Below are 14,460 nucleotides of genomic sequence, written 5' to 3'. Positions count from 1 at the left end.
TGGAGGCTCCACAAGAGCACCAGAAGAACCTGGCTGCTGCCAGACCAGGCCAAAGGGCACCAGCAGGTCCAGCGTCTCTCTCTCTTCACAGTGAGCAACCAGACATCACAAGCGGACTCTGATCCCAGCAGCAGCAGCAGCAACACTCTCCCAGTCTGGGATTCAGAAGCACCACTGCCTCCCATAGTTTGGGCAGAACACAGACTCCTTGGCTAGTAGCCCCTGGAGAACATGCAGGGCTCAGAAACACCACCAGCAGATTTGTTTCAAAAACGAGGGTCTCTCTTCCCCACACTTTCTGAGTGAAACATGCCAGAGGTTCCTGGATTTTGAGGGTGCAACTGAACCGTTTATGTGCATGGCCTTTTTCGTGGGGGGGGGGGGCAGGTATCTTTGGAAGCAAAAGGAAGAAGGAAGAAAAAAGGGCAAGGCAGACAAAAATGTAGACACTTTTTAAATGAGACATTTATTAGGAAGGAAGGCAAACATCAAAGAGGTGGATTTTGAACAAGAGACCCAGTGCTCACACAGGGAGGTGGGGGTGGGGGGTTTGTTTTGGGGGAGGGAGGAAGTGGTTATATCCTTTTTCTTCTTCTTTTGTTAGTACAAGGGTAGCAAATAAATACTTTTTAAAAATCCTAGCAATTAACACAGAAGGTCCAGAGGTAAGAAGGCACCTCAATTTGGTGGGTGACACTCAGCTAAATTACACCTTTGACGCTAACGAGATCCGGTGGCCCAGAGGGCAGGCCTGGCCGTCAAGATGCTCAGCGTGAAATGAAATGGAAACCTGGACAGCCTGTTTGGTTCTAGTTCCCTTTCCCGAGATGCGGAGCAAGAGGGGGCTCAGAATGCAGGGGTTGCGTCAGGGGGCCCAGGAAAATGGCAGCCTTGCAGAGAAGAGGTGGAAGGGGGCTCCGGGGGTCATCCAGTCCAACCCCCAGCAATGCAGGGATTTCCTTGGGAGGTGCAGGGTGGGGAGACTGGGTTGTGCCCCCCATCCCATCTAGTGCCCACAGGAGGGAGGAAAAGAGAGGTCAGTGCTAGGGGGACTCTGGCACGCACACACCTCCCCCCAGTCTGATCCCAAATCCCACGACCGGATTCTGAAACAAGGGGATTCTCTGTCTGCAATCCCGAGGGCGGCAGGGTGGAAGGGGTGGGGGTCACGGACCCTTAGCAGACAAAAGGGAGGCTGGACCCCAGAAGAGACTGGAAGAAGGGGGGGGGAAAGGCTGCTCTGATGGGGCAGGGGGGGCATCACAAGGACAGAGCCTGCTTTATCCGCCCCCTGCCCCCTCTCAGGCCGGAGGGAATGTGATGAAGAGCCAGCTGCTCTGCTTAAGTCTTTCTGCATGTAGCACCCTCTGAGCATGGGCAGAGAGTGAAAGGGTGATGGGGAGAGCAGGCATGGGGGGGTGGGGCTGCCGTGACCCAGAGTGGAAGATCCCTGCCCATTGGACCCTGCTGCCCCTGCCTCCCCAAATCCAACCGCCACCCCACAAGCAGGCCTCGCTCACTCCCGGACGTAAATCCTTGTGCAGACGACATCGTCGGCCATCATGGTCTGGAAAAAACAAAGAAAGAGGAAATCAAGGAGAGGGAAAACGGGCACACCAAAGAGAAGGGGGGGGCGTGTATCCTGCCAACAGTCCTCCTGAAGGTGTTGGCGGGGAGATGGCAAAATGGGGGGAAGGTGTTCAGCCCCATCCTGACCCCACCTGAAACAGACTGTGTGCCTCACTCTGGGTGGGGGGAGAGGCAGCACACCTGGCTCTCAGTTCTGGAAACCAAATTCCTGGGCTGAGGAAGACTTGCAGGGGCCTCGTTCCTCATTTCCTAATTTCTAAGTCAAAGGAGGCACAAGGGGGTCTAGCCCAGTGACGGAGCCCCTGCTTGGCATGTAGAAGGCCCCTGGCTCCATCCTCACCGACAACATCTCCAAATAAACCTTGCCAGGAAGGGTCAAGAAAATGGAGCCAAGCGCTTTCCTGTGTCCCTGCTCAAGTGTCCTCAACTGCAAGGGGGGTGGGACAGGAATAGGGTGGGAGGGAGGCTCCCTTACCAGAATGAGCTCCCCATCGTTGGTCATCTCCCTGGTCCAGCCTGTCTTGGGGCCGTCACCTTTCAGCAATCGCTGCTCACAGACCATCTTGTTGTTGCTTTCCCACTTGGCCAAACTCTGTGGAGAGAACAAAGGGGAGGAGGAAGAGCCCCCCAGCCAGTGAGATGTGGAGCCTGCCAGCAGCCGACAAAGGGCTGACCCCCTCCCCATCCAAACCCCCACCTCTGCCCCCAAAAGGCGCTCATTTGTCACTCGGCAGGCAGCCGGAGCTGGACGAGGGCAACTGGCTCCCCCCACCCAATTTAGGCTGACAGCTCCATCCATCATCTCCAAAGGGCCGGCCAGGAAGGGGAAGGGGGGCAGCTGGTGGAAAAAGGGAGCTGGCAGCCCCCAAGTCCTTTGGGGATCTAAATCATCTCCGTCATGGTCCTCAGCATTTATTATCGATAAAGGGGAGCCGACCTGCTGCCTTGGGAGCCCTGATGAAAATGAGCGGAGGCTCAAGATGCAATTGCTCAGAGGTCAGAATATCGTCCTCCTTCCCTCTGGCAAATAAATAAATAAATGGAGAGGTGCATGTTAAGAGCTGTTGCCAAGGAGAACACGACATACTGGTTAGAGAAATCACGGAATTGTAGAGTTGGAAGAGACTCCCAGGGGTCATCTAGCCAACCCCCTGCAATGAGGGATCTCAGCTCAAGCACATGGGACAGGCGCCACCCCACATCTGCTTAAAAGCCTCAGACAAAGGAGAGTCCGCCACCTTCCGAGGTCGTATCCACTCCGCTGCCAAATGGATCTCACCACCAGACAGTTCTTCCCAGGTTTTAGTCAGAATCTCCTTTCTTGCCATTTGAATCTGTTGCTTCAGGTCCAGCCCAGCAGAGCAGCAGAAAACAAGTTTGCTCCAAGGCAACTGGGCCCAAAGTGCAGAGGCCCAGTAAGGCTGCTCAGCGCCAAGCTGGTTGGCGGGAAGAAGAGGAGGTTGGACTTGATATCCCGCCTTTCACTCCCTTAAGGTTGGCGGTTTGAATCCATGACGGGGTGAGCTCCTGTTGCTCAGTCCCTCCTCCTGCCAACCTAGCAGTTCAAAAGCACGTCAAAGTAGATAAATAGGTACCACTCCGGCAGGAAGGTAAATGGTGTTTCCGTGCGCTGCTCTGGTTTGCCAGAAGCGGCTTAGTCCTGCTGGCCACATGACCTGGAAGCTGTACGCTGGCTCCCTCGGCCAATAAAGCGAGATGAGCGCTGCAACCCCAGAGTCAGCCACGACTGGACCTAATGGTCAGGGGTCCCTTTACCTTTTAAGGAGTCTCAAAGCGGCTAACAATCTCCTTTCCCTCCTTTCCCTTCCTCCCCCACAACCAACACTCTGTGAGGTGAGTGGGGCTGAGAGACTTCAAAGAAGTGTGACTGGCCCAAGGTCACCCAGCAGCTGCATGTGGAGGAGCGGAGACGCGAACCCGGTTCACCAGATGATGAGTCCACCGCTCTGAACCACTACACCACACTGGGAAGAAATGCATCAATGTGCCTAACAGTTGAGGGAGTTTGGAGTGCCTGGCGTGACAAACAGGAGAGGAAGAGGGGATCTCACAGCCACCTTCAAATATATAAAAGACCATGATGTTTGTTTTCTGCTGCTCCAGAAGGGAGGACTCGAACCCGTGGCTTCAAATAGCAAGAAAGGCGATTCCAGCTAAAGAACAGGGAGAACTTTTCAGGGTAAGAGCTGCTTGACTGTGGGGTGGTCTGCCTGGGAAGGTGGTGGTCTCTCCTTCGCTGGAGACTTTGAAGCAGAGGTCAGCTGGCCTTGCCAGGGAAGCTTCAGCCGATACTTAGCCCTGCCATTCTGTGATTCTTTGTAGTATTTCGTAAGGAATGATGGGGTGGGGGTGGATTGTGGCTAACATCTCCCAAAGGAGAGGTGGGGGGCACATGCGTGCAGATGGTAGGGCCAGGGTCTTAGGGAGAGAGTGAAAAAAAACCCTCCTCTCTCTCCCTTTCTCCATGCCAGACATAACATTATAAATTTCTATCAGGCTGCCTCTCACACCTTTTCACCAAACTAAAAAGGTTCTCCAAACTAGAAAGTCCCAAACGCTGCAGCCTGCCTTCACAGGGGAGGGTCTCCATCCTCTCCATCGGTTCGCTTGCCCTTTTCTGAACCTTTTCCAATTGTGCAACATCCTTTTCGAGGTGAGCGGTACAGCTTTCCAAATGTGGTCGCACTTTTGTATCATGGCATTACGAGGCTGACAGTTTTGCTTTCAGATCCCTAAGGAGCTCCCTTGCAACCTCCAAGCAACCTCCAAGGGCATTGCTCAAAGGGGCCAGAGGACAGGACCACAAAGGACCCTACCGGACCCCCAGGGGGGAAATGCAGCAACTGGGGGAGGGGGCTGGGGGTCTCCTCCCCCTTGCTTTGTGCAGCAAAGTCCAGGGCCCTCCTCCCTCCATTCCCAGGCCAAAGCCCAGCTGGGAAGAAAAGGCTTGCCGAGAAATATTGGACACGGGAGTTAGGGGAGCCCCAAAGGACCCCCCTTGCAAAGCCAGGATCCATCCAAGAGAGGGCAGGATGGGGATTTGGGCATCCAAGAGGCAAAGGAGGAGGGTTACAGCTCAGGGAGAGAGACCCTACTTTGCTGGCAGAAGATCCCAGGTTCAGTCCCAGATGGTGTTTGCAGGGGGGGGGGGGAATATCCCAAGACTGAAACCACACAGAGCTGCTGCCAGCCAGTGCTGAGCTACATGAGCCAATGGCGCAATACAGTTTCAGAGACTCGTGGGATTGTCAAGTTGAGAGGGACCCCAAGGGTCATCTAGTCCCGCCCCCTGCATCACGGCTAAAGAATCGCTGACAGGTGGCACCCAACTTAAAAACCTTCAAGGCTGGAGAGCCCGCCACCTCCCAGGGAGTCTGTTCCCATGTCAAACAGCTCATACCCTCAGAAAGTTATCCTTATGGCCCCAATTTAATCCATCCTGAACCAGGCATACTGGAATCTGGTATTATTTGTAAACACACTGTAGCTCATTTGGAGAGTCCCTGCTTTGCATGCGCCAGGTCCCAGGCTCCATCTCCAGGGAGGTTTGGGGGGAAAGCCTCTTCCTCGAACCCTGGACAGCTGCTGCCGGCCAGTGTAGACAACACTGAGCTAAATGCACCCAAAGTGACGAGGCCAAAGGGAGCTTTCTGCACTTCTGGTATCGGCTGCCAAGGCCCAAAGGCCGACGTCAAGCAAAGGAGCTGGAGAGAGGCAGATCCAGCCCAGTTTTGACCCACCAAGGAAGAGAATTGATGCTCACCTCCCCCCCCCCACCTTGCGATCTCTGTCTTAAGTTCTGTTTCTCCCTTGGGGGACAGAGGGTGGCCTGCAGGCCTGGAGCGCAGGATCACCAGACCCCCCTGGACCCCCCTCCCCCCTCCCTGCCGCTCACCTTGCAGGGTCTCCCGTCCACCGTCTGCTCCTCGAACTCTTCCCCAATCTTGAAGCTGATCTCGGTGGTGCGGACGGTGGTCGAGGTCTTGATGTAGAAGGAGTCCCCGTCCTGCTTGATCTCCACGGCCGGCTTGGAGGCGGCAGCCACAGCGATCTTGCGGAGCATGACATTGACGCCTGGAACGAGACAAGGCAGCAGGGAGTGAGGAGAAGGCAGGTGGAGGCAGAACATAAGGAGAGCCTGACAGATGGATCAGGCCAAAGGGGGCCCACTTGGTCCAGCCTGCTCTTCTCACCAGCGGCCAAATGCCCCTATGAACCTAGGAACTCAGATAGACTGCCTCTGCACTTGGAGGTTCCACAAGAACGTTAGAAGAGCCCTGCAGCTGGATCAAGCCGGGGGGGGGGAGCACCCAAGACAGGAGAGTTGGAAACTCAACAGCATGGACGGAAAGGGACCTCACCCACCCCCTTGCTTCTGTTCTTCCTTTCTCCCCATTGAATTTCAGGGGGGAACCCCTCCTTGGGGGGTTGTGGGAAAGAGCAGCACTCAGGGTCTTGTGGGTGCAGAATCAGAAGGAGGGAGACAGGCAGCCCCTCCTGAAACGCACACAATTTGGCCATCTCTGGGGAAGGCAGACTCAGCTGACGTTTAGGGTATTTTGGGTGCGCCTGCTTCTTCCGTGATTTTCCTGGGTCAGACTGAGTCACTAGGAAGTCAGTCTTGCACCCACAGCCATGTCTCATCGCAACAGCTTTCCAGAGAGAGAGAGAGAGAGAGACGCATGCAGAGGCAGCGTTGACACAACAACCTTGCACAAGTGTGCAATTGTGCAACAGACGGGCGAGGAAGGAGATGGCTCAGCAGTGTAAGCGCCGTGGGAAAAAGAGGCTCCATCGGCTTACACTGGCGTAGCCCCACTGAAACCCCATGGGGCTACACCACCCACAGGACCGCACCTGCAATTGGTGGGAAGCTGGCAGATGAGGGCGCTTGTCTGAATTAATGGGTCATTCAGAGTTTTGCTCCGATTGTCAAATTCAGCCTCTTGGAAAAAAATGAGCCAAAGTCAGTCCTTTGTTTTCCTGGTTCTGCCTGCAGAGGTGGCGCAGCTGTAGGAAAACTCACCCTTTCAGGGAGAGAGAGAGAAATGGGAGCCATCTCCCTGCCTGCCTCTGGGAACAATTATTGCAAAGGGAAATATTATTGCACAGCCCAGAGGCGTTCCAGGGTCCAGGCGGTGCCAAATTTCCCTTTTCGAAGACTGATTACAAGATGTGAACAGAGATTGTAATTTTATTAGGGGAGTGGCAGGGGTAAGGCCCTCATGAAGAGAGAGGGGGAGAGAGAGACTGATGTTAGAAAGGATTTTTTAAAAAGGAAAATAAATTGGCATGTGGGGTTGCCAGGCCTGGAGTGCAGAGAGGAAAGTTTTCTCACGGAGAGAGTGGAGGGATAAAAGTTTTCCGCCCTCTCTCCTCTTGCTAGAAGGGGTGAACATGCAGTGGTGCTGAATGTTGGGAGGCACCAGAAACAGAAAAGAAAGTTCTTTGTCACACATTGCCGAGTTGATCTATGGAACTCCCTCCCGCAGGAGGCATAGATGGGCACCAACTGGGACGGTTAGACAAATCTGAGGAGAATAAGGCAATTGACAGCTACTAGCCAGGCTTCTTGTCCTCGAATCCTGCTTGCGGGTTTCCCAGGAGAGGCATCTGCGTGGCCGCTGTGAGAAGAGGAGGCAAGAATAGATGGGCCCCCTTACTCCTGGTAAAGCACCTGGGCTCCTGTGTTCTTGCAGCCACTGGCAGGCCGTTGTGCAACTGGTGAGGTTGGTAGGGAAGAGAAATCTTTGCCCTGCTCCAATAAAAACCAGCTTTGAAGGACCTGGAGCCCTGCCTCTCCGTGACCCTCATATGACTGAGGGTTAGAGGACGGCCACCTGCCAGGGGTGCTTTAGTTGGGGTTCTTGCATTGCAGGGGGTTGGACTGGATGACCCCCTGGGGTCCCAGGCCCTCTCAAAGCAGTGAGAAAGAGAATGAGAGGGGGGGAGAGAGAGAGCAGCCCCCCTCTTTGCGCTGCTAAAATGCCCATAAAACGCAGCTCCGAGGTGGAGAGGCAGGCCCCATTACTCCGTGGGGAAAAAGAGAGTGAGATTTAACAATGCTTTGGCAGCCAAGGTCTCCCCCTCCTCAAATCGGTTTCCTCATTCCAGCCCCCTCCCCATGCCGGCTGATTCCCGCTTCCCCCTCCCCAACATCTGAGCCTTTCTGCCCGAATAATTCAGATATGGGGGAAAGGGGGGGGCGGGCGGGCTGAGGAGTGAAATATAAGCATGTGATAATTATCCCAAAGTATGTTGCACAAGCCCCCTAACCTGGAAAGTATTTGCTGTGACCAGCGCAGGGAGATCGGAGGGGAGGGAAAGGAGGTTTTCCTGGCGAGAAAACGAAAAAATGAAAAATACTAATAAATTGGTGGATTGGAATTCGCCTCCCTCGCGGGGTGGGGGGTGGGGAGAGGTGTTGCCCCACTTTCTTCCCCTCGATTTTGAGGGCCTCGTCCTCCCCCCAAGTCCTGCTCAGAGCATTGCATGCCAAGCGGGTTTCAGTTACGGGGCCTCAAGGTGGTCTCTGGGGTTCGGAAAGGAGCGAGCGAGGCAGATCCATTCTCTTTCTCTCTCTCTCTATTGTTCCCGGAGAAAGAGGCTGGGGGCGGAAAGGGAATCTCTGCCGCTAATGCAGCCGGAGGGATTTTCCAAGAGAGGTAGGATGGCATCAGCCAGAGCGAGATGGAAAGATTTAAACTTTTCACTCATTCACGCCTGCCAAGATTGAAGCCCACACTGCAGATGCAATTCAGGTCAGTTGTTGGCACACGAACACACAGGCTCTCGTTTCTAAAGGTTTCTAGGCCTCGTGGATGCGAGAGATACACACCCAAGCTAGGCTTCTGAGCCGAGGTGGGATGGCCATCTGTCAAGGATGCTTCAGCTGCGATTCCTGCATTGCAGGGGGCTGGACTGGATGACCCCATGGGGTCCCTTCCAACTCAACCCTTCTATGATTCTGTGTGTCGCTACCCAGAGCTCCCAGAAGCACAGCTGAGCATCCCCACCGCAGCCTGTGCCTCCCCTCCACCCCCTGACGGGCAGCAACTCTCCAGGGTCTTGGGCAGGGGTAGAAAACGGAGGGGGTCGAACCCAGGACCTTCTGCATGCCAAGCAGCCACCCCACCGCTGTGCCAGGAGAGCCCTTCCCTGTTCCCAGCTGGGCTGCCTTGGCTCAGCTGGGAGAAGGTTGCAGAGAGGCAGAAGGGGAGGGAAGGCCTTGGATCGGCTGTCCTGTGGAGTTGGGGGCCAGGTAGGAGCTCCTCCAGCCCCCCCTCCTTAAGCTGCCTCCCTGGGCTGGATCCCAGGGGGCTGCTTCAAAAGACAAACACCCCAGGCTCCTCCGACTCGCCTGTCGCCACCTCCCCACCCCCAGCGGTGTGCGCAACCTCCTGCCCGGCAGATGGCAGGGAGCGCCAGGGGTCAGCAGTCACGGCCCCTTCGTCAGGCCCGGCCCCCATCGGGCAGTATTATTAGGAGAGCGGCAGGAGGGGAGGCCAAGCCTGCCCCGCTCCTCCTTCTCCGCTGGGGTGGGGAAGAGGTTATTTCAGGAGGAATTTGTCATTGCGGCGCCCAGAGCCAAAGGCTAGGGAACCCAGCAGTGCGCAGGCCTCCGTCGCAGGCGGGATGCAAGAGCGGCCTGCCCTGGGGCCAGCTCAGAGCACGGGCCACTCCTGGCACGTGGCCTGGATGAGGCCCTCCACCAACTCCTCGGGAGCAGACCGATCCAGTCGCAAGAGCAAAAGAAACAGAGTCGTACGAAATCAGCCCATCCAGCTCAGCACTGTCTACACTGGCTGCCAGCAGCGGGTGTCCAGGGTTTCAGGAAGAGTTTATTCTCCCCAGGCCTTTCTGAGGTTGAACCCGGGGCCGCCTGCAAAGAAAGCGGGTGCCCTGCCACTAAGGAATGAAGGTCCTTGTTCTTATGGTTCCAGATCATTATGTTCCATTTTAAATGGGGGCATAAGAAGCTATATTGAAGTCACGCCATCTAGGCTGCTATTGCCTGCACAGACTGGCAGCGGTGCCTTCTCTGCAGGTTCTTAGGCAGGTTCCCAGCCCTACCTGGAGATGCTGCCAGCGAAAGTTGCACCCGGGACCTCCTTCTGTTGGAAATGCTGGGGTGCAGCTCAGCTTACACGAGGGGTCAGCAACCTTTTTCAGCAGGGGGCCAGTCCACTGTTCCTCAGACCTTGTGGGGGGCCGGACTATATTTTTTTGGGGGAAATGAACGAATTCCTATGCCCCACAAATAACCCAGAGATGCATTTTAAATAAAAGACACATTCTACTCATGTAAAAGCACGCTGATTACCAGACTGTCTGCGGGCCAGACTGAAAAGGCGATTGGGTCAGATCCAGCCCCCGGGCCTTAGTTTGCCTACCCCTGTCTTACACTAAGCCGTGGGGAGAAAGAATCATAGAATTATGGAGCTGGAAGGGACTCCCGAGGGTCATCCAGCCCACCCCCTGCAAAGGAGATGGGGAGGGAGAGAGAGAGAGAAAGAAGAACCTCCAAGCTTCTGAGACCATCTTTCTGACCTGTCCTCAAACACTAGGCAGATACACCTGGGGCTGCCAACCTCCTGATCCCATTCTGGGAGGAGATCCCTCTCCTTTGTCTGTTTCTCCTGCAGAGACAAAGTGGATTTCTGAATCTCCAACTCACTGGGACAGAACTAGGAATTCTTTCCTATCCAACTCCCATTTCTCATGATGATCTTGGCTTCCTTGCTTCCGGCTTCAGAGCGCTGGCTTCCAGGGACCTATGTGTTCCCCCGAGGGATTTGGGGGAGCAGCTCAAGCTCCTGCTGAGGTGCAGAGACTCCAACCTCCTCAACCGGCCAAAAGCAGCTCCTTGCCCTCACCATAGGATGACTGTGTTCTGTAATGCTTCTGAATAATCCCAGATGGAAGGAACTACTTGCCGATTTCCCACAGGCAACTTTTCAGCCCCTGTGAGGGCAGCAATCTGGGCTAGAGGGACCAGGGGCCTGATCCGGCAAGCTGTTCTTATGTTCACAGCAACCTTTTTGTTTTCAGGAGCTGCACTCTAAAGGGGATACAACGTGCCTTTTGTGGGGGTGGGGGGCAGGGGGAAGCCACCCCTGAGAAGGTGCATTGGCCAGAACTGCCCTGCCCCACTGTGGATCCTGTCCAGCAGGAGACTGGCTGGGTAGTGGGGTCTTCACAATTCTGCAAGGTTGCAATCCTGCCACGAGGCGCCCAGAGACCCAGATGGCTCTCAGGCAATGCCAAAAGGGCCGAGCCCTTTGCACACACAACCGCTTCCAGGGATCTGCCATTTCCCCCCTCGGAGTCCTGAGTTTCCCTCCGGCTTCCAAACCCTTCCAGAGGCATCCAGGGGTGACTCAGCCGGCCACGTCAGAGGACAGGCAAAATGGGATTATGAGGATTTTATTGGGGGGGGGGGCAGGGGTGGAATCCTAGGAAAGGCCCAGACGGTCAGTTCGCCTCAACCCATCAAATCAAAATCTCATTTTTAAATAAAACAAATGGTTGGTCAGCCTTAAGAACAAACAAACATGGATTGTGAAATTCCTGCTGCAAAACTTAAACAAGTGCTGAGATGGTGGGGGCAGGGAGGAGCCGTGCTAAAAAGGAGGGGGGGGCTCATTTAGCCCAGCATCCTGCTTGCCCTGCCTGCTACTTTGGATTAGCAGTCTGAGGTAGACTGCTCCTGACCCTGGGGGCTCTACCAGAGCTATCAAGACTAATGGCAGTGGATGGATGCCTCTCCCCTCAATTCTCTATACAAAAGGGTAATATATGGGTCTCCTGCAGAGCCATTGTCGAAAAGGAAAGACCTACCATGGTTACACAGTGGGAGGGGGGCAGCAGCGCTAAAAAAGCCCCTTTCTCTAATAGAATTGCCCAGAGGGGCGGGGGGGTGCGCTTTCTATCCTGGTGTCTCAGGGGTCCCCAAATGGCAAACTCCTCCGGAGTGGCAATGCAAATTCTCAGCCGCGCTTCCCTCCCTCGCGGGGCTGTCGTGAGGATAAACCGGGGTTGCCGTTCCTGTGAGAGACACAGTCGAGGAGGGGACCTCCTGCCTCCCGCCACGCCCCCCCCCGCTAAGTGGGGTTCAAGTCCCATCAGGCTAAGTGGGGTTCAATTCCACTGGGTCGAAGCCCACCAGCGCTCCCCGGTCCATCCGCCTAGGCTGGCAGGAGAGGAGCCGCCCTCCGCCTGACCCACCAGGGTGGTCCTTACAGCTGTTCACACGTTACAAAATCCGGTGGCTTCTCCTTCCCGCAAGAAGCGGAACCCCAGACGCCCCCGCACTTTGCTTCTGGGGTGACGGCGCGGGACACGGAGGCGGAGGCGGGTGCGTTCTTCTAAACACGCGTGAACACGCTGAAACTCCGAAATGGGAGTTTCTCCCTCTGCATTCAAATTAAGGCTCCCAACTGCACCCCCTTCTCTTCCCCACCCCAATAATATCCTCCAAGGCTGCACATTGGGAACCTCAGGCGCCCGACCCCAAACAGCCCCACATCCTTCAGAAAGCAGGAGCCACGGGCGCGCCAGACCTCTTCTATCTCTCCAGCTTATGTTCCCGCCCCCCCAGGTTATCGAAAAACAGCAGGTTTTAAGGCTGCAGAGCTGGAAGGGACCCCATGGGTCATCTAGTCCAGCCCGCTGAGATGCCGGGATCCAGAAGGCGGCTCCCACTCCACATACGCCCGGATCCAAATATTGGAGCCATCCGGAAAGCCCCACTCTGTTAAAGGTGGCCTCCGCGCGCGCCCCTGCCGGGGGGGGGGGGAACACACGCATCCAGACAGGGGTCTAAATATAGAGGGAAAATAGAGCCGCTTTCGCGGGAGCAGCGCTGCGTCATGGGCTATTTCTTAGGCGCTGGACTCAGCCCTTCCCAGAAATAAGCCTCCTCCTCCTCCTCGGGCACCAGACTCACCCAGAGTCTTCAGCAGCTCCTCGAAGTTCTCCGAGCTCTTCATCTTCCAGTTGCCGGAGAAGTTGGGCATTTTGGGGCGGCGGGAGCGGCAGCAGCGTCGGGAGACCGGCCGGCAGGCGGAGAGGGAGGCGCGGCGCGCAGGTGGGACTCTCGGCTCCCTCGGAGGAAGCGAGCAGCCTCCGGAGCCAAAAGCGAGGGCGCTGCTGCTGCTGCGTCGCCTCTCCGGCGGATCGAGGCCCTCCCGCGCGGAGTTTTGCTCCCGCAGAGAAAGGATGGAGGGATGGTGCGAATGAAAGAGAGCGACGGGGGTCCGGTGCTGCGCGGTCTCTCTCGCTTCCCCTTCGCAGCCTTTTCTCCCTCCTCTGCTCCGCCTGGCCCCTCCCTCTCTGCCCCAACCAGGCCTAGGGGAGGGGGGGCCGGAGCAACGTGATCCCACCCCCTCCACTGCCCCGCCCCTTCCCAGACCCACCTGGGTCCCGCTGACTGACCCTGCCCCACAGCAGGAGGGGAACAGCCCTCCCCAAAGCCCGCTTCCCCCCTTCTCTTGGGCCGGGGCTGCTGGGCTGCTACCTGGCTGCCTGCGAGTTCTCTCCCTAGGAAGCTGGAGGACTAGCCTCCTGCCTCCGCCTTCTGAACTTTAGCGAACTCTCTGCGCTCCCACACCCTCGGCATCTGCTTCCAGAATAAATAGCGTCTAAGGCATCTGTTTTGACGGGGCCTGTTTCTGGGAAAGGAAGATGGCCGCGATTTCTGCACGGCAAGGGGTTGGACTAGATGGCCCTTGGGGGTCCCTGCCAAGTGCCAACTCTGCAGTTCTACGATTCTACGACCAGGGCCCGGTTGGCGTTAGCCCCTGCTGGCAAAGTGGATCTCGTCTCGTGGGTGGAGAGGGGAAGACCACGGAATGAAGCCAGGACAAAGGGGTGGGGGTCCATGTGGCTGCAAATCTGGAGCAGGTCCTCCGGGGGCGCCATAGAATTGTAGGAGTGGAAGGGACCTCGTGAGTCATCTAGTCCACCCCCTGAAATGCAGGGATCACAGATCAAGGTGCTGAAATCGTATCTCTTTATGGATTAGACTACAGTCCCTGCGATTCTTTGCTGGGTGGGGGACTGTGCTTTAACTGTATGGTGCATACGCAGCCAAAGAAAGGGAATAAATAGTGCCCGAGTTTCCTTTTCCTCCTCCCTCCAAATCCCTTTTCCTTTTCTGCCATGTCTTCTTAGAATGTAAATCCATAGGGCAGCAACTTTCTTATCCACCACATTTGTCAGCTGCTCTGGGATATGCATATCAGATTTAGGCTCAGATGCCCTTCCTCTTCAGGAAGCCCACCTGCAGGGAGACCCGGGGGGGGGCAATGGCTAGAGGGTCAGACTAGGACCTGGGAGATGTGGGTTCAAATCTCCACTTGGTGTGACCTTGAGCCCCACGATCCCTGCCTCTCAATCTAACTTACCTCACAGGGTTGTTGCGATGAGTTAAATGAGGAGGCAGGAAACCATGGACTTCTGGGCGAGAACGGTAGAATATATGTGCAAGAGCAATTAAAATCAAAATCTATAAGGGCCAGCTCCCCCTCCCCATTTCAGAAAAAGCAGAAATCTTCTCAGTTGCTTTGCACATGATAAAAGTGCAAACATCTGGCATCAATCCACATATTTGCGCAACCTGCGGAGGGTCCTTCCAATGGGAAACGGGAAATTAATGGGGGAAAGAAAGAAAACTGGTTTTCATACTCCCCCCCCCCCTTTCCGTTGATAGATCTTGAAATCCTGAATGTTCAGTGGAGGTGATGGTGTGTCGCTTCCCCCAAAGCTGTGCCATCTATCGATTACACACACATGCAAACTACATACCCATGAAAAAAAATTGATTTCTGTGCCAGGAGTGAGGAATTA

The 14,460-nt window shown here is 55.7% G+C and overlaps 1 protein-coding gene and 1 long non-coding RNA gene across 2 annotated transcripts in view; one reads left to right on the top strand and one right to left on the bottom strand.

Moving 5' to 3' along the window:
- Nucleotides 1-441: 441 nt before the first annotated feature.
- Nucleotides 442-12,978, bottom strand: CRABP2 (cellular retinoic acid binding protein 2). The gene is made up of 4 exons (XM_081173923.1): nucleotides 12,560-12,978; nucleotides 5,507-5,685; nucleotides 2,066-2,182; nucleotides 442-1,567 (listed from the first exon to the last, which is right to left on the bottom strand). The coding sequence occupies exons 1-4, from the start codon at nucleotides 12,627-12,629 to the stop codon at nucleotides 1,517-1,519; spliced, it is 417 nt and encodes a 138-aa protein (XP_081030049.1). The 5' UTR covers nucleotides 12,630-12,978; the 3' UTR covers nucleotides 442-1,516.
- The window catches only part of LOC308575331, a 246,966-nt gene continuing 232,953 nt past the window's right edge, over nucleotides 448-14,460 (top strand). Inside the window, exon 1 of the long non-coding RNA XR_014002778.1 lies at nucleotides 448-904. This is a non-coding gene — a long non-coding RNA (uncharacterized lncRNA). The remainder of the gene's footprint in view (nucleotides 905-14,460) is intronic.

The sequence above is a fragment of the Podarcis bocagei genome (genome assembly GCF_964188305.1).
Source record: "Podarcis bocagei genome assembly, chromosome: 16".
Classification (NCBI taxonomy): domain Eukaryota; kingdom Metazoa; phylum Chordata; class Lepidosauria; order Squamata; family Lacertidae; genus Podarcis; species Podarcis bocagei.
This window is presented reverse-complemented; position numbering and strand designations above follow the sequence as displayed.

What these genes read in the sequence shown, in the direction of transcription:
- CRABP2 (XM_081173923.1), bottom strand. Translation starts at nt 12,629, where the DNA reads ATGCCCAACTTCTCCGGCAACTGGAAGATGAAGAGCTCGGAGAACTTC. An exon ending in GGAGCTGCTGAAGACTCTGG is followed by an intron (nt 5,686 to 12,559) that starts GTGAGTCTGGTG and finishes GTCTCGTTCCAG; the next exon opens with GCGTCAATGTCATGCTCCGC. An exon ending in TGGACGGGAGACCCTGCAAG is followed by an intron (nt 2,183 to 5,506) that starts GTGAGCGGCAGG and finishes TTCTCTCCACAG; the next exon opens with AGTTTGGCCAAGTGGGAAAG.